The following is a 24,300-nucleotide window of genomic DNA, read 5'->3' as shown; positions in this document are numbered from 1 at the left end:
GCTCGGGAAGCGCCGCGTCCTGTCAGGGGGCGGCCCTTTTGTGAGGGTAACTGCGGCGCATCCCAAGGCAGAAGCAGTGGGGCTGACAAAGCAGAGCCTCCGCCGGCCCTACCTGCTACGGGGCGGGCAGCGGCGACCGGGGCAGGGGCAGAGAGCGCCCCGCCCCGCCGTGACCGTTAACCGTCAGCGGGAGCCGTTGGGCGCCGCCGCGGCTCTCGCGATATCTCGGCGCGCACGCGCACTGCCGCTGCTCTCGCGAGAGGTGGCGCGCGCGGCAGCGTCGTGGCGCAGCGGCGGGCGGAGCCGCGAGGCGCCGCGGCAGCCGCAGGGAGATGCCGAGCGCGGCGGGACGCGGGCAGGGCCCGGGCCCGGGCCAGGACCGCCGTCCGGAGAGCGCCGAGGCGGCCGATGTGCGTCTCCCGGGGGAGCGAGCGGGCGAGCGCGGGCCCCGGAGGGGGAAGGGACCGGGGCTGAAGGCGGGGAGCGGCGGAAGGCCCAGCGCAGCCCTCAGCCTTTTCGTCACCTGAGGCCTGCGAGGCCTTGGGCTCTGCGCTTGGAGTGCGAAGAGGCGTAGGCCGGTGCTTCTCCCCACAGGGAGACCCTCATAATGAGCGTGGCTGCGCCCTATAGAGCGAGTTGCGTGGTGCCGGCGCGGCGGCAAGGAGCTCCGCAGTGGTGGCTGCCGTAGGAGTTACACGTGGCTCCCTGTTCCTCAGAGGAACCTAGACTCTGCTGTGAAGAAGTTAAAATGGCCTCCTGTTCATTTATAGAACAGAAACGACGAGAAATAAAAAGTTATTTTTTTAATTAGAAGTGAGTGAAATTTGTTTTGTAGACTCTTATCTGGAGCTGTGATCCCTGCCCTGAAAAGGCCCCATCCCGCAGCGTATTACCCAATTAATTCTGTTAGTGGCCTACCAGGCTTGCCCTGGCTGTGTTACTGCCATATGATCCATGCAGCTAAATACGTGAAGGATATATTTAGCAATGGATCTTCTGCAAGACTTAAATACTTTTTTGGGAGTAGGTTTTTCACAAGTATTCATATTAATGCCTATATAAAAGTCATATATTTGTAAATACATGTATTGTGCAAATATCTATAAATATTGAAGGAATTATCCTAATGAATGCTTGCTGATGGTGTTTTTTTTTTTTTTTTTTTCCCTGTGGGACACAGTTATCTCTTGTGTGCCACCAAGAGTCTGAAACACAATTTTCTTGACTTTAATAGTATACTTTTTTTTTTTTTTGCATTACCTGTAATGATTTAATTCATGCTATTGTGCATACTTCTTTAGTATGTGATTCTTATATGTTTTTCACCTCCATTTTAGGATTATGCTAAGGAAAGATATGGAGTGTCATCAATGATACAATCCCAAGAGAAAACAGGTCAGTTAAAAAGATGGAAAAAAAGTTCAAAAAAAGGAAAAATAAATTATGTATTAGGTATTATCATTACTTGTTTGAAAAATGATTTTCCAAACTGTTTTTTATTCATTGACATCCTATTGATATGCTTTCCCTTTATTTAAATACATTCGGTACTTAAAACTGTGTCCAGTTTTGGCCTCTCCAGTGCACAAAAGGCAGTGACATTCTGGAACAAGTCTTGGGGTGGGCTTCCAAAATGGTCAGGAGACCAGAGCACAGGATCTCTGAAGAGAGGCTGGGTAAGCTGGGCTTGTTCAGCCTGGAGAAGGCAGAGACATGATTCTGAAACTGGACCCAGAGTGGTTATTGAATCTTCATCTCTATTGTTGCCTGGACAAGGCCCTGAGCAACCTGCTTCAAGCATGGGGCTGAGCTGGAAACCTCCACAGTTCTCTTCCAACTTATGTGTTTTTAAGCTGTATTTTAGGATGGAGGAAAACTGAAGCTAAAAGTAGTATATGTGCATAGTAAATAGTTTGCTAACATTGGCCTATTAAAGCCATATTCTAAAGGCTGAACTGTATCCGAGCCCTGAACCTTCATAAATCACAATGAAAATGAAGAAAAGATCATCAGCTTAAAATAAACCTGAAGTAAGCTTGGATCTTTTGAAATCACTGGCAGTTTTTGTCTACATCCACCTGTATGTACTGCAGACTTAACTTTTTTGGATTTCCGGTAAGATTGATTAACACGAAAAATGTTGAGTCCTAGGATGTTTGTTTTGTTCATTTGTTTGGTGTAAGCTCTTCTGTAGCTTGCTGCAACAATGCTGAGTAAGAAATATCTCTGCTTTTTTGACCTTTGTTACCTATGAGCATCAAACCCATCCTATATCTATACATATGTATCTTATATACATTTTTATCATTGCTACCATCACTGCAAATTCAGGAAACAATCATTTTATAGGGATGGGGAATTGGGATTTGAAAAAAATGGTAAGCTAGAGAACTGTTTCCCAGACCAGCATGCTAAAAAATCGTAATCTTCGTGTTCAAGGTATGAAGCAGTAAAACTGCAAAGTGAAAGAAGATGGTAGGTTGTTTTTTTGTATTTTCTTTGTAAGGATTTTTTTAAAGAAAAAAGTCTCATCATTTATTATTACATGAACCTTTTTCTCCCCTGAACGACTGCTTTGGTTGACCTGCCTTAGGAATGGAAATGGAGAATATAGAAAGAATTAGAATCACCAAAGCAATCATAAATTGAAACCAGTTCAAGGGGGATCATCATGTCAAGAATGTAGCAAGATGAGAAAGTCACTGGATATTATTGTATAAAATAAGTATTAGCTATGAAGAAAGGGAACTGAAGTTGGCCTTCTATTAAACATAAGCCAGTCTAACTGCTGGCTGCTGTGGTTTCCATCTGCCTTGTGCTGAGTCTGCTGCTAATCCATTTCAGCATGCTTAAATGCTAATAATAATAATGACTTGTTTAGCCAGCTTAGCGGTGTGGAAAAAAACAGTTGGCTAGGATCCTAATGAGTGCTGGAGGAGGCTGGAGCACAGCTGTCTCTAAGTTATGGCTTAGGTTGCTGCAGAGCCATAATCTAGACAGTACAGTAGTGAGAAGAACTGACTTCTCAAAGTTAGCATCTGACTGCAGTCTGTTTGATTCCTCATTCCCAGCATGTTCCTGTGATGGCTTTTGCCTTGCAATGATTTCTGCAAGTAACCTTGTGTCAGTTTTGTTCTCTGAAAGCCCCAAATTGGCAGATTCAGATGGTGGATCCATTCCTACTTTCTTGGAAGAGGCCTGCCCTGCTGACTGACTTGTATTCATAAGGAACACTCAAAACAGTGTGTGTGGGGGGCTTACATTCAGCAAGCAAATGGTAAAACCTATGGGAAGGGATATGAAAATGCCCTGTTGTCCCCTTCGCCATCCATCCTCATAAAAAGAAAGTCTCAGCTAAAGTACAAGGTTGAGGAGTTTTTGTCCATTGTACTTGAGATAGGGCCTGATTCTATTCATGCTGTTTAGTTTTTTAGGTAACAAAAAACCCTATAATTAAAATAAATCAGGGTAAGTCTAGTCCCTTTCTTAGGGTAGATATCCTCTTACTTCATGTGTGAATACTTATTGCCAGGGAGAGCTCTTGATCCCATCACTTAACTTCAGCAGATATGTGTGTTGTTCCCTGGAATATTCTACTTGGATTGACTGTTTTAGAGAAACTACTGTTACGGGAGGGAAGGCACAAATGTGGGAGTTCCCATCTGTTTCTGCCGTGTTAATTTTGTTTCTTTCTGAAGTTTATTTGGGTATGTGCCATTTTGAGGTCAGAATAATGAATTATGGTATGATATGTATGGATCCATATACAGTCTAGTGACTGCAGCCAACAGGCAGCACAGACAATACAGTGGGCAGGAAATGATTGATGTCCTCAGCACTGTTGGTCTTAGGTTACTGTAGTGGCTGTACTTTACTGGGGACACTAGCCAGATATGCGATGCTAAAAAGCTTAGACTGTCAAGGCAAATTGTTCTCCCTTTCCAAGCAATAGGGTGGTTGTCATTTTTCTGTACTCATAGATTCTTGTTCCTCTCCAGGTCAGAAAACTTGTTTCACTTGTTTCCAGTTTTTTTCAGAGCTCCTCTGCCCTGCTAAACTGATCTCATACACACCTGTGCTTTCATTCTTGGCCCCCTGAAGTCTTTTTTTTTTTTTTTACTTTCTGCTAATGTTGGCTGCCCTGCCTATCTGGTGTACTCAATTCCCCTTACATCATGTCTCTGCAGGCCTTTCTGGCTGCTTTAGGCTATGACTGCTAGTAAAACTCCATTTGCTTTTCCCTTTTCCTCACTTCAGCCCCATTACTTTCATCTCCCCTCCCTGGAAACTAGTGATACTGTTTTTGGCTTTCAGGTTTTTTATTCAACTTATCTTCCATTTCTCTTTTTCAATATTATCCAACATGGTAATGATGCTGGTACTTAACAGAAGAGCAGAAATACTGCTCATACTTTTGGCAGCTTGCTGATCTAGGTCAGATGAGAGAAGGGGGCCAGAGGCAAGAAGATGCAAGTACAGCTTGCATTTGTGAAACAATAAGTTGTGAGTCTGAACGTTATGCAGGAGAACCTCTAAAGTGAGAACAAGAAACTTGTTACCTTTTGGGAAAGGCAGAAACGAACTGAAAGGATTTTTATGTAAAATGATATGAGAGAGACAAAAGGGAAGATTCAGGATACAACATGTTGCATGGACAAGAGAGAATGAGAGACAAAGGGCTTTTTTACACTAACAAGTGTAAATGATAACTTGAACCACTGTCATTTGAGAAATGAGAGGAAGGAAAACTGGATTTGGTCAGGTTGAAAGTGGTAGAAAAGTTTCTATGTCCCCTTGCGGGGAAAAAAATCATTTCATTGTGCCTCTTTTCAGGGATTTTGTTAGCCATTCTGTAAAAGGTGAAATAGATTTTAATAACATACCATAAAATTTATTTTCATCATTATTTTTTTGTTTAGTTTTGATGAAACACAGACCGTTGTCCAAAGATTGTTTTTTAATGTTTATCTAAAGCATATGGTGCCTGAAACATGAGGGATTAATAAAAAGAGCAACACCTCATTCTGCTTTTATGCTTGCATCTGGAAAATGTTTTTGGTTTGTAATAGTACAGTTTTAAGTCGATTGAGGTAGTCCTAACTGTTTATATATCAAACTTCTAGGAGTACTAAAGCTTATGGTTTGTACTGGTTGTATGTTTGCTTAGTACTGATGAAGTTTGAGCATCTGAAGTCGCTGTGAAGTGATAACATCTTTACTCCCCTTTCCTCCCTCCTCTAATGCGCGAACACGCATTCACACGTCCTTGTACATGTGCTGACATGCGCATATGCATGCAGACACTCACACTCTTAATTATGAATATGTTTGAGTCAGTTTCCTATAACATTATTTTGTACATTTTATTTCTGTTCTGGTTTTGATGTGTGCCTCCGAGGAAAATACTGTTTATCTGTGGAGAAAGTGCATAAACTATTGGTCAGTTACAGAGTGTTGGTAGCAGAATTTTATATGAGACACGATTATAGTTCTGCATTACAAAAAATAACTATATTGCTCTAAGCGTAAACTAAAGTGAATTAAAAACTAGTAAACAAAAACTCCAAATTATCAGGAATTGAATTCAATCCTGGTACCGAATAATAGGGTTGCAGGGCAAGCTTAGAGTGGTGTGTGGAGACAGAAGGAAGAGATCCAGAAGAGCAGATGGTAAGCTGAAGTGTCGGTGGAGTTTGGAAAAGTTCTGGCCAGAAGCAAAGTCTAGAGTGGAGGTGCTGGTGTTTTTTAGTAAATATGTTGAAGTGAGGTCTAAGTCTTTTATGAAGGACAGAGGCAGTGAATTTATTTGTGTTACATATCTCCCTTAAAGACAATTTTTGTTATAATGAGCAGTGGTTTTAAGCACATATGAATCCTGAATTAATAAATGTAGCTGTTAGAACTGTGGAGTTTCTCAAAACTCCTTGTTTAAAAAACAAAAACAAGGTAGTTACCTTTTTTTTTTTTTTTTTTTTTTTTTTTTTCAAAATTCCTGCTCTTTTCTGACCATGCAATTCCCGTTGATGTCTAAAAGATACCTGCTTTCTTGGATATGTAGAATTTGAAGGGTCCTTTGTAATGAATTCTGTGTCCTGCCATTCCAGGCAACTGCAGTACTGCTTGATCAGATTATCAAAGTGATTCTCTCTTTAAGTAAGTTTTACTGGTTTTGCACACTAATCCTCTTTCCAAGATGTTGCTCCAAAATGACATTGCTTGGGTCAAAATGAATTTTCTTTTACTATTTAATGCGTATCAGTTCATGGTTCTCTATTTTAAATAATAATTATTCTACTCTGATTTTTACCCTACTGATGTAAATACAGGAAACAGTTTCCTCTTCACCTTTGTTTTGCTATTTGGAACATGCCAACTTCCACACCTGACAGTGGAGCATCCTTGAGCAAAAATCCAGACCAGTAGGCACACATGGTGCACTGCAGCACTGTGAAATCCTATTAGAAATAGTGTAGTCAGGTTGGGCTTTCCCATCCTTGAACCACAGTGAGTCTTGTTTTTGTTTTACTGAAGTTTGATGCTGCTGTATAAGTCACACAGTCAGCCTGAACCAATTTAAAATTAATTGATCAAGTATAATTCACCGAGAGAGGAAATGTGATCTTTTCTATTTCCAGAGTTAACATTCACTGTAAAGTAGCTACACAAAATAACATCCTGGATTTATTGCAACTATTTAGCAATAATAAAGTTATAAAAGATAATAATGTAATATCCGAGTGTAGAGTGAAAAATATTTTTGGCAACTTTAAAAAAGAGAAGCATTCTTACATTTGTTTTATTTTTGTGATGCAGATCGAGTTTTGATTCGAATAAAAGACTTGACAGAGGAGAAAGCTGATGAAGTGGTTTGGGTTCGTGGTAGAATTCATACAAGCAGAGCTAAAGGTGAGATGCCTTCAGAATTTTGATGTTTATATTCTAGTTTTATTGATACAAATGAATGTTTATTTTGACTTGAAAACTTTTTAGTATAAAGAATCAAAGCAATTCCTTTGCATTAATTCCATTTTGCATTTAGAAAGTCTTGTCTTCTGGTTACTCAATATTCTCACTTGAACTGGTTATGTTTGCTTTCTTCCAGCCTTCTTTTCTGAACAGGGGAAAAGGACATTTTGTTTTCAGCTGGACGGGAGATCAGATATTATTATTGCATTCCCGTATAAGTGGCTTTAGTTTTTACTGTGTTACTAAATAGCGTGTGGACGCATGTAAATAATAGTAATTAAAAAAAAATATAGTCGTTCAGCTTTGGATGTTATGTACATGAAATAAAATATAATTCTAAATTTAAGTGGCCTTCTAAGGAAAACCTGTGTCTATTATAAATTTACTGATTGTTAGACGGGCCCTATTTATTCTGCATATAAGTGTGCATATAAAGTTTCATTGCATCTTCTATAAGAAGCAACAATCTGTTTTAAAATTTCATACTGTTTTACTTTCAATTGCCGTTATTTGACTGGTTGATTTGAACTTAATATCTTAAACCGAAGAGCCTTTTATAGGTTCTGAATACTGTGGGCTGTAATAGTTGGTCTCTGACAGCCATATGTCTTCACTGGAAGCAGAAGTTCTGTCTGGAGAAGTTCTCTATTCAGCTTTTTCAGTTGACATCAGATGCTGACAACTGCTATACTGACTTCCAGTTATGCTGGGTTTTTCTGTGCTGAGACATAAATATGTTGTGTTCCCAAGACTTGAAAGAAAAGAGCATAAAGAAAGGGTGTTCAAAGGAAATTTAACAGTAGTCTTAGAAGTGGGAATAATGCCAATTGAAGTTGAAAGTTCAGTACAGAGTATTCTTATAGATACCAGGTTAATTTCTCTTTCTAAGACTTTATTCTCATATAAAAGTTCCTCTTTTATGTATTTATTCATTAAAGAATATATGTAGTTTTTTCTTAATGAAAGCATAAATCACTGTCAGTTAAAAAGGAGCTGGATGTAAATTGTGCATATAATATGCATTTTAGTTTGCGTTGGAATTTTTAAATTTGGGTAGATTTAGTTCTGTAGTGTGGTTCTCACATGGTTGTCATTCTTTTTCTTTCCTGTGTACAGGAGTTTTCCAACTTCAAAAGCTGTGAAAGCCTCAGTCATTATTGTTAACAAGTTTGAGCTGCTCAGACAGGTGACACTGTGTTTAGTTTAACTGCTGCTATTAGTATACAAATTAGAGGATACTGACGTTTTCTTCTTTTGCAGTTATACGAAAAAGTTTAGACTATAGATAGAATTTAGTAGATTAAACATGAGGGTCAGAGAGATGCCTCACTGCAGACCTTTAAAAGAAAAAACACAAAGATCTGTGGTTGTTTATGGCTTGCTTTTATGAAAGGCATCCTGCATGATCCATGCATGTACTTCAGTCAAGATGACATAAACAATATTGCAGTGTTAAACACTTCACCATAAGGTGCCCTTTCTCACCCTTCACCCTCAGCCTTGGGAGAGACCATTGTTTTTAATGAAATAATAATACTTATTTTCAAAACTCTTAATGCAACCTGAAGAATGAAAGAACGGGAATTGATTATGATTTTCTTGTGAAGCATTCTCAGTTTATTGATGGCACCTCTTGTTTCCTCTTGGGCTGTCAAAGCAAAATCTGACATTCAGGGACTGCTGTAAGTTTTATATGCTTGTTTGTTTAAGCTTTGAGGGAAAAGCAAATGTTTGAGTGTAAGAAGTAATATTAGTCTTTCTCACACATCATGGCACTGTTCCGACCGTTATGGAAAGGAAAGTCTGCTGAAAAGTAGCTTTATTTTTTTTCAGTCTCAAATTTGTCTCCTAAGTAACCAACATATCCTTTATTTAACCCTGTCTGATTCTGACCAATAAACCAGAGAAATGGAACAACTGCAGAATCCAGCTGTCTCATGTAGTGAGCCACTCATGAAGCCCGACAGACGCTAACTGAAGGATGTGTAAAAAAAATGGGGTGTTGGGAATTTCTGGGAGTTGTACTTAAAACTAAAGTAGTTGGGGCCCTGTGATTTTTATCATAGATTAAATAAGTGCTATTTCTGGCCTTATTTTAAAGCTCTGGCTCATTTTAAAAAACTTAAGCTACTGATCAAGTTTATCATTGAACATCTACTGGGAGATCAGCCTGGTTTTTGCAGGCTGCTAGGACCTAGGCAACTTATTAAACCTGAATTTGTTTTCGTTTCATAGATTTATTTTTTAAACATCAAGATAGTGTGCTGAAAAAAGAAAAAGGTCCAGCAGTTTCAGTATTAGAAAAAAATACAGTAATCCATATAGAATTGTTTCTTTGCGGGCATATATATTTAATTAGCAATGTTATTGGTCGTACAAATATATGTTTTGGTCATATAAATATATGACAAATTCTCACTGTTTATGGGAATTCTTTTGCTACAACTTATTCTCTCATAAGGTCTTGTCATTTGGTATTTCCAACTAAGAACAGATATGTATTCGTGTTTGTTTTTCTTTGTTTATTTTTAAGACTCCCATGTGTGGTATATTGTCTGAGTGCCTAGAAGTTCCTTGAGTTGGATGGAATCAGACCTTTTTAATCAGATCTTTTTGAAGATTTTCATCCTTTTAGAACTTTTTGGAGAATACAATGTTTGTTTTAGAGAAACGTATAGATATCTTTGCTTTTATTGAATATAGATAATTAAAGTTGGGCCTGCACTTTTAACTTAGAAAAGATAAAAAAGGTATGTGAAAAGATCTTAAAACATTCAGAAAAGAGTTTTTTTTTTTTTTTCCCTCTCCTCCGCTCTCCTCATTTGCTTCCTTTTTTCTTTTTTTTTTTTCCATAGTCTTGCCAGGAAAGGCATCTAATCAAGGCATCAAATCTAATCAACTAGATTTGATTATGGGTTGTTTTTTTGATGTTTTATTTCATGTACATTAGGCTTTCTTGGGAAACGTTCTGTTTCTCCCTTGATCTTTGTAACAGTGAAAATGTGTGTAACAGTTCTCTTTCCTATCAGTAAGGTTTGTTTGATCACTTATCTTTTGTGTGATTAGAAATGGTTATTATATTCTATAAAACATCCCCTTTCCTTACAAAAGCAGCTAGTGTTACTCATGACAAAAAATATTTTGAGTCCTTTTGTAATGCAGATATTGATCAGACTTCAAGCATTTTGGCTAAAGTAAAACTGACTTGTGTAATAGCCAGTCCTTCCATTTCTTTGTCTCCTCCCCTTAACAATTTACTAATTCAGAGACATTCTGGATAGATATCTTAAGCTTTTTTCATTTATTCATTCAGTTATTCAGATATTTTTCATTTGAATCCCTAGTACAATACCGTTGAAATTCCATCAGACTTTGTTAAATTGTTTGTAACTGAAATCATAGGGAAAAAATGCTGTATTTAGGAAATGTATCAAACAAGTTGTAAGAAAGAAATATGGAACTTTGAAAAGTGTGAGTAAGGCCTCACCCAAAGAAACTTTCTGAAGCTTGCCATCTCCTAGTTTAAATCTGTAGATCTATTTATTTATTTATTTATTTACTTTGAGTTTGTCTGTAAGAAATGTGAGAAGTAGTGCCATACTAGTTCCTTCAATTTTGGAATCCCTCGAATATAGAAATGGTTATACTTGTTTTCTGAAAAAAACATGGCATTTCTGCAACCAAGGTCATAGGACAATAAGTAATTTCTAACTATTACGATGTCTTTTTAATAGTATTGTGTGCTAGTGTTATGTTTGCCTCAATTGCCAACAGATTGCATGTCAAACGATTTGCATTTATCTTCTAATAGTGTTTAAATTATTTGCAACTGCGTCAGGAATTGTAATCTACATGATTGCAGATGAAAAGTGCAGTTGACATTTTGATGTTGCTGTGCAAGTTATATGCTATAGAAACATTAAAACATAAATGTAAGTCAGCAATAACTGGGAAATAGCAATGTTGTAACAAAGCTTCTGGCTTGAACGTTTCTCACTGTTTTAATTGAAATACTGTTTTAATGTTATGACTCAAAACTTGGAATTAAAAAAAGGGTATGGATGCATTTTGGCAGACACTGATGCAACACTGGAATGTTTTTCCTCTCTGAGGAAGAGACTTTTTTAATTTGAGCTAAGGAATAAATGTCTGTTAGAGATGCGAGATGTGAGGAGAAATATAACATGATTATAAATGTCACTGTGTAGGTACTTTGAACATATGAAAACAAGCTTTGTTGGTTTGGAAAGATGTATTTTGAAACTCAGCAGACTTCTCATACTCTTTGCAATTATTAATTGCTTTTAACTTCTTTTTCCCTAAGCTGTTAATGAATAAATTGCTCTTGCAGGAATTTTTACTCAAGTCTTTTAGGTTCTTGTCATTTAGCAGAATCAATGCTTCTTTTGCTCCTGTTTGTTCAGGGTGTATATTATATTATAGAATGAACATCATTGGTTTAATCCCTGTGGTGCAAAATCGAGTCTAATTCACTCAGGGTACCTTTGTCAAAACAACCCTACAGCTTTTGTTGTAGACGTAATAGCATATTTCAGAAGAGGAAGATAGTCTTCTTTTAAAGTAAGGCTCAGTAAGACTCAGAAGGCTATTCATTTTCCATGTATGAAAGTGAGCAAAGCAGCAAGGAAAAATGTGAATTACATGTAGAGTTCTGGGACTGAAGTATTGCATGAATTCTGATTTTCAGTTCTGTCTAGATAGTGCTCATCTCAGAAGGCATATCATTAATTTATAGAAAATGTACGCTCACTTATAACACAAAATCTTGGGATTTGATGTGTGTGTGTACATGCAGAATTGAATCTAGTAAGAAATAACTATTCAGAGAAACACACATATAGACATAACATCTTAGTGTAATATAGCCAAGCTTATTTTCCCATTCACAGGGACCTCGAATAACTTGTCCTTAATACACCTGTGTTGTTTTCCTTTGTATTCAGGGAAGCAGTGTTTCTTAGTCCTGCGTCAGCAGCAGTTTAATGTCCAGGCTCTTGTGGCTGTGGGACAGCATGCGAGCAAGCAGATGGTAAAGTTTGCTGCCAAGTAAGTAAGCAATTATATCCTGTTGTCACAGTAAACAATGGTGGGAACCAGGACTCCCAGGGGTTGGGACCATTTTCACACATTAACATCAATGCTTCATTTGTTTTAAAATGTACTTATTTAAATTGTCAGTTCACTATTGCTTGAATACATTACACTTAACAAAAGATAAAATAGAGAACAGGCTTGAAATTCATTCTGAACTGCTGAAGCAGCATTCCCTCACCACTGACATGGCTTACTTTCCAGCAGGCTATCAATAAAGTCTGGCAAGCTAAGCGTAGTGGGGTAGTGGGACGCTTCATTTTTTGTGTGGTACTAGTCTGTGTGTCTCTGCGTCTGTGCACATGTTCAGGGTTTTCCTTCTATGAGGAGGAGATTTGCAATGTGCTAGTGTGTTTTATAGTGAGAACTGGGATGGTGTGAACTGCTCCGTATACAGCAAACAACATACTGAGTTGAAGAAACCAGAGTGGTTTTTGTGCACCAAATTTATCTTTTTTTGACACTACAAATTGAAGCTTTTTAAAGCTGCTTTATTATTATTTTTTAAATATTTAGGGTCATAGACATACCAAGTAAGGAAAATGTTTCTTGAAGCAATTTAAATTTATTTGGTTTGTTTTATTCTTAATGCTAAAAAAAAAAAAATCTTCCCCTGCTGCCTTGCCTCAAAAAAAGATTGTGTTTTGGAGTTACCCAATATTAAATATGTTTACATGACAGAGGTGTTTTTATAATAGAGGTTTTTTGGTCATGTAGTGTTTTTAGCTACTTGTCCACAAACAAAAATGTGGGTCAATTCATTGCAATAATATGTTTAACATGTGGCACTTCAGTTGCCTCTGTGTAGTTCTTGGCACTGCTCTGGTGCCTGGGAAGGGAGCCCCACTAATTAGCTGTAAAAGTGCTACAGCCTTCAGCCTTCAATATGTCAGGGAAAGGAGGGATTCATTATAGTGTAGCCTTCCACCAGCCAAGTTAAGGTTGGGATAATACTGCTGCTCACGAGGTTCAAGGCAATGGGAGAACAGACCCTGCAGTGTTTGTTGTCTGGCGGTGCTTAGTGTTGGCAGTGCCAGTGTGAGACATGCTGTTTACAGGTGCTGATGAGCCAAAATGAGGCCAAAATGAGCCAAAGTGAAGTGTTCTGTGTCTTTGTGAAATAGCTGCTTCTCTCCAGCACTTACAGGGTTCTTCAGAATGCATTGTGTGCTCTCTCTTTTTTCGGTTCTCTTTACCCCTCTTACAGTCTGCCTCTACTTTTTTTTTTGACTTGATTTATGCTGCAGAACTGTGAAACAATGCTTCTAGTTGTGATACCCAGTTCTGTCAGACCTCTTGTTTTTTCCATGTTGCTTCATATTTGTTCTTTCTGCATCTGAGTTTCTTACATTTCTGTTTCATGAGCAGCTGAGCTCCATGGTGTCATGAGAGGGAAGCTGGCCCTGGCCCTTGCTCTTTTCTTTCCTCTGCTGACTATGGGACTTCATGACCTTTCCTCAACTCATCTTTTTTTTTTTTTTTTTTTTTTTTTTTTGCTGCGTTAGTTTTCTCAGGCTAGTGATTTAAACTAACTCATAGAGTTCCAGAGATGACAAAATGATAAATAGTAAAAAGGTATCTGCAGAGAGAGAAGGGCAAAAGCTTCTTTCTCTTCTGGTAGCAGTAAGTTAAATCAGCAACCTTGTTAGTTCCTTTCCAATTCCCTTTCATCCCCCCTGCATTTTTTGATGCCACAGATCTGCTTTTTCTGTGAGTAACCAGGTTCATAATGCTTATACCTCATTTTGATTTTTCATTCTGTTGTTTTTCTACAGGAGTATTTTCAGGGTAATCCCTGATGGTACAGCCTCTCATTTATAGCATGCGCATTTGACTCTATATTTGCTTCTGACAAGGTTGTAAGCTGACCCTCACGTGCTTTGAATGATAGAGCTTTCCCTGCTATGGCCTTGTTTTGTGTGTTTGTTTTCTCTGTCTTCATTGCAGCTGCCTCTTGTCCTACAGTGGCTGCTGCCCTTTGACCTCCAAGTGCATTTGCGTTGCCACCTGAGTAACACCTGAGGCACAATAGCAGACGTGCCTTGGCTTCAGTCACTTTCCTGCTAGTTCTCGTGGCCTGTGGAATGATGCCACTATTGTTATTATTAGCAGATCGGGCTGGTGATGGATGTCCAAAAATAACTATGCTCCTTCTCTACTTTTTTAAATGTCTTTTCTTATCATCTCTTTTTTTCCTATCCATTGAGGAATTCGTATTATTGAAGAACATATTGAAGTACCTTACATTTACATACCTTACATTCCTTACAATTAAATGTGTAAACTAAACTCTTTTAGTGGCAGCAGTATAAACTTTGGCATTTGTATGTTGCTTGTACATATTTTGCTACTGATTTTTTTTTTCTTGGAGCTTAGGTACAAAATTTTTTACAAATAGCTTGTGAAATGCTGGAACTTTAATTTTTAAGGAGGACTTCAGATAGCTTAAGTGCTGGTTAAATCGCAAGCATTTTTTTTGTACAAAATTTCATAAATAATAAACAGACCAGTTCCTCTTCTTGGTATTGGCACATAGAAACTGAGAACTTTCATAACCATCTGTGGTCTAGTAACATTAGCATACTGTAAATATATTCATGTTCTGATTATCTCCATTATCATCAGAATGATGGCTTGTTTTTAGTGAGAGGGACTTGCCTGAGACCTTATCTCACTTTTTTAAAAAGAAATTTATATGAATTTAACAACGAAAAGTTCCTAGTTGATCAGAAGCAACACAATGCCCTAGAGCCAATAGCAGTTATGGGGGAGTTCTCTTGCCTTTTGTCAAAGAAAATTTCAGATTGGTTTTACAAGAAGTACTTCATAGGGGAAGGAGTTAATTGTCTCTTTAACATAACAAAGGCACCGAGTGGTGAAGTAACTCATCAACCTTTTTTTTTTTTTTTTCTTTTTTTTCCTCCCAAAGAGATTTGTTTTGGTCATTTTTTTTTTCTCCTTCTCATAAGGTTTGGGCCTTTTCATGCTACTTAATTTGTTCCACCAAACCAATAGCTATTTGACATGGTTTAGCAGTTGGAGGGGGTTGCCAGATTTTAATTTAGCAACTCAAATGATGTGCCTTTGGTCAGGATGCAACATTGCTTGCCTGTATGCAGGAGAATGAAAATTCTAAAGACAGATAAACCATGCAAAATGGTGGATAAATCTGTATGAAAACATGTTGCAGTGTAGAAAAATGTGCAGTAGTTGGTCAGCTAGATAAATTAGTAGTGATACGAAAACTCACAAGGCAGGATTGAAGCCCTGTGTTGAACTTTAATTTTCCACCTTCTTATATCTGTCTGCTTAAGCAGAAAATGTTTGTTATATTTGTTAGATGCAGTAGTTCCTTTCAGGAGGCTTCTTAAAAGCACATTAAAAGTATTAGAAATGATCTAGCACTTCTTGAAAATGGGGAATGCTTGTCTGCTGAACCTGCTGCTGTGGGATGTTGCAGAAATATATTCTTGACCCACTTCTGTTTATGCTGGTCATCTAGAAGGAAATGTCAAATTGCAGCTGTTAACTATCCAGATAACACAGAAACTGGTATGATAAACTATTTAGCCATATTACTGCCCAGAGTGCACAATTATAGGCCTCACTTAGAATAATCTCTTTGCTCTTCAATGTGAAGCTGTACCTTTGTGACCATTAGTACAAATCTTCTGTAGGTTCAGCATTAATATCCAGGAAAGTAGTAATAGTAGTAATAACAGATCTCTAATTTAGAATTTCATGCAGTTCTCATATATACTGTGCTAAGAGCTCTCTTGAATTTTGAAAAAAAAAGTAAGAAAATGACACTGTTAAAAGCCCGTGATGAGATCTTTTGCAGAATATTTTGTCCCCTTCTGTTGTGTTTGTATAAAAAAAAATGTATTTTCAAGTTGGAAAAAAAGTTGATGACAAAGTTAAAATTTTAAATGATATATTTGGAAAGTCTGTCTTCCTGTGAAACCGAAGAAACCTGTTTTATTCAAGAGAAATTAATAAGTGATTAAATCTGATAGTACCTGTATAAGAAGATGACCTTTTGTCAGGTCATTTTCTTTAGTAGGTACAGAAGTATGACAAGATGGAATGAACAGATGGTAAAGCTGGATACATTCAGAAGGGAAAAAAATGGGATTTTTATTTTTTTACAGTGAAAATACTTAAAAGTAAGTAGTGAATCTGGTTACTTGAAATCTTTGAAAGATGTCCCTTTTTTCTGCAGAACATATTCTAGCTCTTCCATGTGTTAGAAGGCTTTTAGATAATTTTTACCATGAGGAGAATAAGAATAGATGTTTTCCCGGCTTTCGTGTATATGAATTATCAGTTAAATTTCCTGCTAAATCTGGGTAGGAAGACTTAATGAGTACATATTCTATTTGTGCAGACACCAATGTATAATTGCAATAATTGCTATTATTGAGTTAAAGTAAACAATGTTTATAGGTTATTTACAAAGTGAACCATTTTTCCAAAATGCGCCATATTGCCTTTAGCTTTCACTGACATTCAGCTAAAGAATCTTTTGTTTCTTATGTTTTATGGCAATTATTTAATATTTGTGTAAGGAAGTATTAATATTCTAATTTATACATTTTGCCTACAAAAAATAGTTTTGAGAAGAACAGAAAAGAAAATGTTGTATGAATACTCAGGGATGCTCGCATTAGTCAAAACATTTTCTGTTTAAAGTAAATTCTAGTCCTTTTGCAATTCTTCTGACTTTTGATCAAGAAAATATTGATTGTGATTCACTTAGAGGCCCGCATGGGGTTCAGCTTGCAACATGAAGCTGCTGATGAAAGATGTTGTTATACAGACTGCAATAATGCAATCCTGTGGTTAAAGGAGAAAGTCTTGGCTAACAGACATACAGATAATTAATAGGGACATAAGGCATCTAATGGACATTTTAGTAATTATGGTGGGGTGTTTTTTTGTTTTGTTTTTGTTTTGCTTTTTAGGAATATAATGGAGCAGTTTGCCATACAGAAATAACACTTTTTTTAAAAAAAACTGGTCAGGCTTTATGAATCTGTTACTAAAATAGCCTTTTTTAAGGACTGAGCAGTATAAAGATACCATATGCCTTCTCTTAATGCATTTCTAATTTAGCTTTGCAGATTTATTTCTTTATTTTTAAACCGGGGAATTTTGTGAAAAATCACCTAGCCAGCTTAGTGCCGCAGCTGTGGGGAACACTTTAATATAGTTACTGGAGTTTAATTGAAGCGTCTTGTTTCTTGTTCTAATTTGAAGTGAAGTCATTATTTCAGTTAGATTCCTTGAATCACCTGTTAAGCTCAGAGTGGTCCCTTTCTTTGATTGCTGTAGTTTGCATTTGGTGAACTGTGTTGTGGAGGTGATTTTAGTTACCTTTAGTCTCCAATACGAGATCTTGCTGAGAATTCAACCAGAGCTCTGAACACAAGTTTTTACTTGCAGACTGGACTAGATAACTAGTCTGAATGAACAAGAGCATATTTTATAATTATCAAATGAAAACTTAGAATAGATTATGAATATTTTTAAACATACAGTGTTTTTATATGTCCAGGCAATTATATACCTATGTTGGTATACATTTTAAAATTATGAAAGATGTAGTGACTAAGAGATGTTACAAATTTTGAAGTATGTTCCAGACCAAGGAACTTAACTCTCTTAATTGTAATTTGAGATTAAAGAGAAAAAAAATCTAAGTAGATTTGATCACAAGAGTTTTGATATCTAAGTGTGTAAATGATATTACAGTTGTAATGATGTAAAAATTTTTCCTCTTATTTTTGTTCTAATGCTGGAATTTCTATTACATAACTTAAATCTGGACTCTTTTATAACATAAAACCATTTGTACCAGGTGGACCAAAGCTTCATATAGCTTCTCTTAAGTTTTGTATGGTTGCTTAAAGAAGAATAGAAAAGCAGAACAAGCAAGTAGTCATACCCTCCCATTTTTAGCAGATTGTATCCTAGCTTCTGGATCGTGCCAGACGCACTTTCTCTGATAGAAGTCTACATTTCCCCCTCAGTTAAAAAGATAAATGTCATTATTTGGCCAGGGAAGTCAGACTTTAAAAATGTGAGAGAATGTCTAATTCTAATAGGAATTTCTGAAGAGAAGCTTCTTAATTAGTTTTTCATGTGGTTTTACTGTACCAATGCAAAAAGACCATAGGACTCAAATGTCTAGATTTTGTTCCCAGCTCTTATACTGGTAATATTTTGAATATTAAAAAAAAAAAAAAATCTCATCTATCAGTCTTGAGAATTTTCTCATCATTTGCTTAGAACATACATACTTCGTATCATATTGTGGGAAGGCGTTCAAGATGTTACGGTGGTTTAATGTGCTATCAGTGACTATTAGTGAAGAGTAATTAAGATGTCCACTGTCTTAGAGAAATGACTTACAGCATATTGTATCTTTCAGTAACAAGTCATGCAGTTTAAACAAGCTCAGTTAATTTTGATATTCCCCTCCAGCTCTTGGGCTTCTTTCTGTTTGTTGTTCTGCTGCTTAAGGCATATGTTTCAGATAACTGCATCATCTGACACATACAAGAATGTATATGGCCTAGGAAAAGAAGTATGCGGCTTGTCAATTCATGTATACATGTGCAATGAATGAGCAGGCACGAGGAATAATATTATTCTCCCTCCCCTCATGTTTTCCACCCTGTTTTTTTATTTCATCAGGGAATATTTCAGCAAATACTGATGTAAAATAACAACTATACCTTAATCGTTAACTGTTTCATTGTTCCAACAGTCCGTACGGTACTTATACTTCCTAGTGCTAGATGCTCAGTCTGGTGCAGCGTGCAATGAGTAAGCTGACTATCTTTATTGACAGCATCAACAAAGAGAGCATTGTGGACGTAGAAGGCGTTGTGAGGAAAGCATATCAGAAAATTGGAGGCTGTACTCAGCAAGATGTTGAGCTGCATGTTCAAAGGGTAATTTATTGAGCAAATGGATCATTGGGTTAATTGTTTGAGATTTTTTTTTTCTTCTGTCTACTTATATAAACTTTGTCAAAATGTTGTCAAATATTTCCTCAGTAAACTGTCCTGTACCAGAGACACCAGCTGCTTTAAACTGCCAATTTCAGCATGTCAAACATAAGCATGAAACAGTTCTGTTTGAGTGGGTTTGTTGTTGTTGTGTTTTTTTAATTTCTGTTCCTATCTGCCATTTGGAATATAATAACAAGTAAAATAAAGTATCTTGCTAGAATAATTTGACTAGGAATGCTTGTAATTCTAGCTCTGGTTCTTAGCAGCAGGTACTGTCATAAAAAAAAATCTTGTGTGTAAGTCAGAAGTTTCTTTATCACAAAGATGCAATCTTGCCCTTGGTACAATAGAATGGAATACGTCACACTCAGTGAAAACAAAGCATTGACTTAACACTGTGGAAGTTTTTGAAATCTAAAATCCCCATAATTTGTACTGTAAGGCTGGAGGAAGTGCAACTTTATAATTTGTTTAAATAGAATGTATATTTAAACCTTTAGGTAATATCCTTTGCTTCTAAGGGTTTTCAACGACTTCGCAAACTGTGTGCCTACAATACTGTTGAAACATGGTCATTTTGATAGCAGAGCACAAAGGCCAGACATAGACATTGATGCTGTAGCAATAAGGTAAATTTTAGCTAATAGTGTTGAGGAAAGTCTGCAGATTTCAAAGAAATATATTTTAATATAGGTATAGGTATAGCTTTGTTTTTTCCTGCAAATTGATTACATATATTATTAGACTGTAAGGCAAGATGTCTTTCTCTCACGATATTTTAGTTATCTCATAAATTTTCAATCTGAAACAATTCTTTCAGATATAATCATAGGAAAACTGTAAAATAACAACAGGAGGACTGAGATGGTCCTGCTGGAATCAAAATTGAAAAGTCTGAAATCTAGTAGTTTCAGATCAGGTATTCATGATGAATAAGCCTTGTCCCTCAGGCAGGGTACGCTTCATGTACTTGTTCAACTCAACGCTACTCTGCTTCCCAGGGAAGAAAAGAAATAACAAACAAAAATCCCAGAAAAGTAAACTTTTTTTAATCTTTCCAAAGGAAAATCAGAACTAAGGACCTCCAACATTGTCAGGAGCATGCAACCACAGATCTTGACTATTTGAATAAAATCACAGTCTTCCAGCAAACAGCCTATGCAAAGCACCGTTTCATGGTTATGCCAGAAATACCCTTTTGTAAATCACACCTCCTTTTGAGCTGAGTGTCATGCTATTTCTGTTTCTGTCTCACTTTCAGATCTATGTGATCAGTTTGGCTGAACCCCGATTGCCCTTACAGCTGGATGATGCTGTTCGGCCTGAAGTGGAAGGAGAGGAGGTGAAAACTTTGCATCCTCTAATACCTTTTAATATATTAGTAATTGAACAAAAGCACAAATTACTGTCAGCTTCCTTTTTGTAGTGATTTTGGCTGGTTGGTAGACTTAAATTTTACATTTTGTCCAACATCTGTTAAAAAGTTCTGTTTGCTTGCTGAACTTCAGTAGAAAGTCAGAAACAGGTGTTTTACACTCTGAGACATATTTGTGTCCATGTCAGTTCTTCTGACCCTCACAGATGCTTTCTGCCTGTGACTACTGGGAAAGCTTACATACCTTAATCTTTGCTTATGTTGGTAATTTGCTGTATGCTCTTCAGGGTCTTATAGAAATTATTTGAATGTGGGAATAAACCTCTGTTTTATCCGAAGAACTTCTTTATTGGTTTTGATGATGTTGTTACATATTTCAAATCTGTATTTTTGCACAATTCTTTAGGATGGAAGAGCTACCGTAAACCAAGATACAAGACTGGACAACAGAGTTATTGATCTGAGGGTACGGAATGTTCTGTGTTGCATGCTCATGTGTATTTGTTGCTCAGGTATCTAATCCATAAAGCAATAGAAAGGCCTTTGATGAAAGCTGTGTTCTTTGCCAGAGGAAAAATGAACAATGTGTTTCTCAGTTTGAGACAGACATTATTAAAAAACCAAACAAGCAAAAAAACCCACAGCTTCATCTGTGTATGCATGTACAAACAACAGGGGGGGGGAAAAAAAAGACAAAACTCTCCTGAAATTCATCAAAGAATATATATTAGTAGTGCAGTGGTGCATATTTAGAATTTGTCATGTGCCTCTGTTTTTTTGTTTGTTTGTGTTTGTTTTTATATTAACAAAATCAAAAAGTAGATGCTTGGACAGCTTACAAACTAAGAAACAATATTTCCTCTCAATTGCGTTAGCCTTGTAAGAGCTTAGTGTTGAAATATATGGTGGAATTTGCAGCTGAGGCCCTGTAATGTTTATCTTAAAAGTGAAATGGTACCAGGTAGTAATGCTGATCTCAGTATTAGTTGGTTTGTTTTGAAGCTTGAACTTCAACTCTGCCTTCTGCAGATGTTATTTTCCTCCCTCATTCCAACAGCTGTTGTGAACCATGCTATACAAGTATTTCGTGGGCACTATTCAAAAGTTAAACTCTCTTTCTGAATTTTACTAACTTTTGCTATGCTGATGAATACAAAATGACAGATTTCAGTGCCTTCTCTCTCGGCCTCCACATCCAGTCGTGGCAGGATCTAACCTGGCTACAACTTTCCCTTGACTAGGGAAATCTCCTTTGTCGTCTTTGTGCAATGTATGGGAAATGCTTCTGGTCCTGACCCCACCACATTCCTGGGCAGCCTGTCTGTTTCCCACTTCATTCTTTGTTTCAGATCTAGAGCAGCTATTCATAACTTTGTGTTCTTTGTTCTGCAAGAGCCTTTGCTTGAGCAGAAAGGATTCTAAATAGTTAACACATTACTCTGGTGTTTTTTTACTTTTTCTACTTATTCGGCTCTCCTTAAAGGATTTAATGGAGAAAGGGAGAATCTCAGTAAGAGTATGTGTGTTTGTGTCCATGCTCTAAGCACTGTATGCTGTGGAATTACAGGAGCCGGGACACTGTGGCAATCTGTCTGTCAAAATAATTTAAAAGGCTACTAATTAACTTTCAGTGATCTGATAGCATAAATTGGACCCATAGGACAGACTGAGGCTCTGGTATTTCAAATACATTGCTTAAGTAGGTATGTGCTAATCAAGATTAGAAGACATGATGTCTTAAAAGCTTACAGGGCCACCTGAAACCATTGTTATCCACTTGCTCTCCCATACAGTTGCTTCTGGTAAAATCAAATTATTGGCAGCAGTGAAAAAAATGTTAACAAGGTATTTCTAATGAGTTGCTGTGACGATCTGTCCTCACATGTGTGGGAGGAAGTCAAACCACAAATGTATGTACCATGTAGTTCTGGTTTCCTCAGTGCTCTATTTTTTTAAGGAAGGAGTGGGGTCATTAAATATCGAAAATAGAGATGCTATTTTTTGGAGAAAGATGTAAGGAGCTAAATGCTTATACTTGTGTAGACTCTGAATGAAAAAAAAATAACAATCCTTACTATAGGACTAGAATTATGCTTGACCATTTAAATGCGGGCTTAAAAATAGTTTAATACTTTAATTTATTTTTTTACTAGTGTGTTCACTGCTTTGGACCAAATTATCCTAAAACATAGTTATGAAACTCAGTTCTTGCATGAATGAGAGGGATCAGGTTTCCAAAATAGTATAGATCCATCTAGCAGGATTCTCCTGGTGTAGGTTAGTTACCATGACGAACACAGCTATTTTAAGACATAAACATCTTAGTTTTCACAATAGTTTAATAAGAATCAAAACCTCCTTTCTAATTGTTTGATGTACTGTCCTCTAAATTGCTGTATTTAAGTTTCTGTGAAATATGCACTAACATGTAACTTCTCATGTATATATAAACTACAGAAACTGTTGAAGGACTGTATTTCATGGAGTTTTTGGTGAAGAAAAAAAGTAGGAAAATAACACAAGCAAGTAATAATAGATATTAGATTTCTGCTTGTTGGTGTATTTTCATCCTTAAAAAAATATCATTCAGGTTTATTGTTTGATGACCAGGGGATATTTATCTCAGCACTGTCCAAATTTAACTGGACTTGTATGCATTCTGCAATTATTGAATTATATTCAAATTCTGCAGCTGGCCTGAAGAGCAAAATGGAAGGTTTGCAACTTTGCGGCTGTGCTTTAGTCGCACCTCTTTGAGATGTGATTGCTGAAGGTGTTAACTGCCCTGAATATTATCAAAACACCTTTACTTCTCTGTTGCTGGTGATTTAGATGGCAATGATTATTCTAACACCACAGATCATGCTGCATACAATGTGATAATAGTTAATATAATCTTAGTTACAGTGTTAGAACATATTATCTTCTATTATTATATTTTGCTTTGTAGCATTTAAATAATAAACAGTAGGTGAAAGTAGGGTGAGGTTTTGACCAAACCTCATATTTCAGCATTTTTAGCTGTACACTTTCTGCTTTTACAAATGTGGTTATTAAAGATAGGGAGTTCTCTTGTAAAACCAGCTCTGCAGTCCAAGTTAAAATATTAAGCGCGCACAAGTCGAGTGGCATGAGTTTTTCCAAGTTCTGCTTAAATCTTGAAGGCATATTTGCCATCTTTGGCTTGGTCCCAGATACAGTTTGCCAATATGCTTGGGTAAGAGTTCATGTTAGATTAAATGCTACAGGAAAAAAAAATGCCCTGGGGTTATCTTTTTACATATACAATATCCCTTTGAATGGATCCAGTGCTTTGATGTGCTGCTCTGCAAAGTTGCATAGAGCTGGGCTAAGGTGCTTGTCTTAGCATCTGTCTGGCTCTTGAGACCAGTGGAAAAAGGGTGAAAACATTTGAGGGTACTTTTGTAACTGTTGCTCAAAACCTCATTTCCTTCATTTTGAAAGTAGTGGGAGTAGCGGCTGTGGTTAATGCTATCAGACAGCGAGAGCCGCGAGCAATTGCTACCGGCTTAGCCAATTACATTGCTCTGATACTTTATCAGTCTGCTGGAACGGCAAATATCTCCGAATTACTATGAATCTGCAGTAATATTATAGCTTTCTCTCTCAGATTTTCAGTTTGTCTTCCAGAGATGATGGATGTAGTTTTATTTCAATGTATGCAATGTTTTGTCTGTCTGAATTTGGTCGTTATATAATTTGCTTTGATTTTTTTTTTTGTTTTGTTTTGTGGTTTGGTAGGAGTCATGTGAAAAAGGCCACAAGGTTCTTTACCCCAACTGAAAAGTTGGGTACCTTTCAGAAAGG

At 37.0% G+C, this 24,300-nt stretch overlaps 1 protein-coding gene across 1 annotated transcript in view; it reads left to right on the top strand.

Annotated features, from left to right (window-relative positions):
- The first annotated feature begins 332 nt into the window (after positions 1-332).
- Positions 333-24,300, top strand: part of DARS1 (aspartyl-tRNA synthetase 1) — a 34,473-nt gene continuing 10,505 nt past the window's right edge. The window contains exons 1-7 of the mRNA XM_088521797.1: positions 333-410; positions 1,338-1,395; positions 6,814-6,906; positions 11,931-12,033; positions 18,935-19,037; positions 20,359-20,439; positions 20,879-20,938. Coding sequence (XP_088377923.1) covers positions 333-410; positions 1,338-1,395; positions 6,814-6,906; positions 11,931-12,033; positions 18,935-19,037; positions 20,359-20,439; positions 20,879-20,938 — 576 coding nt within the window. The remainder of the gene's footprint in view (positions 411-1,337; positions 1,396-6,813; positions 6,907-11,930; positions 12,034-18,934; positions 19,038-20,358; positions 20,440-20,878; positions 20,939-24,300) is intronic.

Source organism: Tinamus guttatus, unplaced genomic scaffold (genome assembly GCF_059628265.1).
Source record: "Tinamus guttatus ecotype Peru unplaced genomic scaffold, ASM5962826v1 Tinamus_guttatus_pri_ptg000133l, whole genome shotgun sequence".
NCBI classification, from domain to species: Eukaryota; Metazoa; Chordata; class Aves; order Tinamiformes; family Tinamidae; genus Tinamus; species Tinamus guttatus.
Note: the sequence above shows the minus strand (reverse complement) of the source record. Positions and strands in the feature narration are given on the sequence as shown.